General features: G+C 50.8%; 1 protein-coding gene across 1 annotated transcript in view; it reads right to left on the reverse strand.

Annotated features, from left to right (window-relative positions):
• LOC122128487 (muscleblind-like protein 1) overlaps nt 1-2,500 on the reverse strand; it is a 101,101-nt gene that overhangs the window by 79,467 nt on the left and 19,134 nt on the right. The window contains exon 2 of the mRNA XM_031573808.2: nt 412-1,518. Coding sequence (XP_031429668.1) covers nt 412-588 — 177 coding nt within the window. The 5' untranslated portion in view covers nt 589-1,518. The remainder of the gene's footprint in view (nt 1-411; nt 1,519-2,500) is intronic.

The following is a 2,500-nucleotide window of genomic DNA, read 5'->3' on the forward strand; positions in this document are numbered from 1 at the left end:
CACACCATTTCTGGCTTAACTAGATATTATTCACCACTCTCTCTCTCTCTGTCTCTGTCTCTCTCTCTATTTATTTTCTCACACACACACGCACACAGATGTACACACACATTCCTCTCCTTCACTGATGTCAAAACAGTAATACATTTGGCTCACACACAACAAAGCTCAGGCTTTTAGTGGAGTAACCTGATCCGGAATCAGGGGTCAGCACTTTCTCTCTCTCCAGCTCACCCCGGGGGGCACACACACACACACACAACACACACACACACACACACACACACACACACACACACACACACACAAATTCACATACACACACACACACACACATACAGAGCGTGTTGAAGATAAGGTCAGTCAGAAGAGCGAGTGGTGGGTGGCCACAAGGTCACTATGGGTACTCACTTTGAGCGAGTCGAAGCAGGCGATGACCCGGCCATTCTCCACCTGGCAACTCTTGGCTGGGTGGGCAAATTTGCACTCGCTGTCGGGCCGCGAGCACGTGCCCCGCTGGAACTCACGGCACACCTCCAGCGTCAGCCATTTGGTGTCGCGCATGGGCGTCACATTCACCGCCATCATTGGGAAAACGAGGGCGGGTCGGTCAGGGGGGTTGAATCGAATGAATGAGGGTGAACGGTTAAAAGCAGAGAGGGCTCCAGGCAATATGTGACGTCTCAGCAAGAGTGTGTGTGTGTGTCTGTTTTTTTTTCTGAGTGTTTTAATGGCACTGAAATGTTTGTCGTCTTTCGTTATTAAGTAAAAAACAGACACTTCAGAGCAGTCTTGACGTGTTGCTTCTTGTAGTTGAGCAGTAAGGCTTTCTCGGCCTGATTGTTGCCCAAGATCACTGGCCCATCCTGGGCTTGAAGCCGAGGCGGTTCTTCCAGCGACCCGTCCAGTCCCCTTGGAAAGAGGAGCCAAGCTTGCTCTCTCTTTCTCTCTTTTCCTCTCCCCTCTTGTTTTCTATTTTAAACTCTCTCGCTCTCTTTGTACTCTTTCTCACTCTCTCTCTCTCTCTCTCTCTCTCTCTCCCTCCTCAGTTGACCTGTCAGAGCAGACTGATGTTGAAAGTCATTATTGATCGGATCTTCCCAGCCAGAGAGGGGTGGAGACAACTGCGATCTCCTCTCACCCACAGTGTGCTGGGCTGAGCTTTCTCCCTCTCTCTCTCCCTCTTTCTCTCTCTCTCTTTATATCACTCTATCCCTCTATCAAACAGGAAGCAGCATGAGGAACGGCGCTGGCTCGAGCCAAGCTGTAGAGAAGAGGAGCTGTTGGGGGTCAGAGGGCGTTGCTAGTGGCAACCAGGTTGCGACTGGCGCTTGGCGATTGGCAATCGGTGAGTGGCGGTGAAGGCCGTCCTCGTACCGCCAGGCGGCTGAGAGGGAAAAAAAAAGAAGGAGAAAAAAAAGGAAGAAGCAGGCGAGGCAGGAAGGGGAGGCCGCCCTACGACAAGCAGGTCCAAGCAGCAGCAGCCACGTCAGGAAAGGCACTTCTGTCTGTGCCAGCCTGTGAAAGGGACACAGAGAGAGAGTTAGCGATCAACAGCTGCCAGACCTGTCTCTCTCAGACAGACACACACACACAGACGGAGACACACAGACACACACGCACACACACAGACAGAGACACACAGACACACACAGGCAGAGACACACAGACACACACGCACACACACAGACAGAGACACACTGACGCACACGCACACATAGACAGAGGCACACATACGCTCACACACCCAATACAAGCCCTCTCACTGGCTCTGGAAAATCAAATCAAACACCATATCGCTTTCAGTGAAGCTTAGCCTAGCCAGCTATGGCACATGTACATGTATTTAGGATCGGAGGGGGGGAGAGCCTGAGGGAGGAGGGGAGAAACACAAAGAGAAAGAAGTGATAAAAAGAAGGGGAGAGAGAGAAGAGATAAAAAAGAGAGAAAAGAGAAAGGGAGATATAAAAACAGAGAGAGAGTGAAGAAGGGCAGAAAAGATGCAAAGAGGGAGAGAGAGAGAGAGAGAGAGAGAGAGAGAGAGAGAGAGGGAGAGATGGGCTGAGTTGGGGGACACTGGCAGTCAGCTCTCAGACAGAGCACGACCTCAGAGGCAACCAATCAGAAACACCCCTGCTCCTACTGCTGCTGCTGCTGCTGCTACAGTCTGGGCACTGAGCCACCTGACAGAAGACTGGGCCCTAAACAAACCTGAGAAACGGCCCGAGAAAGAGAGAGTGGGAGAGAGGAAGAGGGAGAGAGAAAGAAAGAGGGAGAGAGAAAGAGGGAGAGAGAAAGAGGGAGAGAGAGAAGGAGAGAGAGGGAGATAGAAAGACTAATAGGGACAAAGAGAGAGAAGTGAGGGGAGTTAGAGAGGAAAGTGATTGAGAGAGGAAGAGGGAGAGATTATAGAGAGATAAAAAAGGACAATGGGAATATGGATAGAGAAATAGAAAAAGAGTGAGAGTTAGGGACGGAGAATGAGATCAAGCTGTGAGCT

This window comes from Clupea harengus, chromosome 9 (genome assembly GCF_900700415.2).
Source record: "Clupea harengus chromosome 9, Ch_v2.0.2, whole genome shotgun sequence".
In the NCBI taxonomy this organism is placed as follows: domain Eukaryota; kingdom Metazoa; phylum Chordata; class Actinopteri; order Clupeiformes; family Clupeidae; genus Clupea; species Clupea harengus.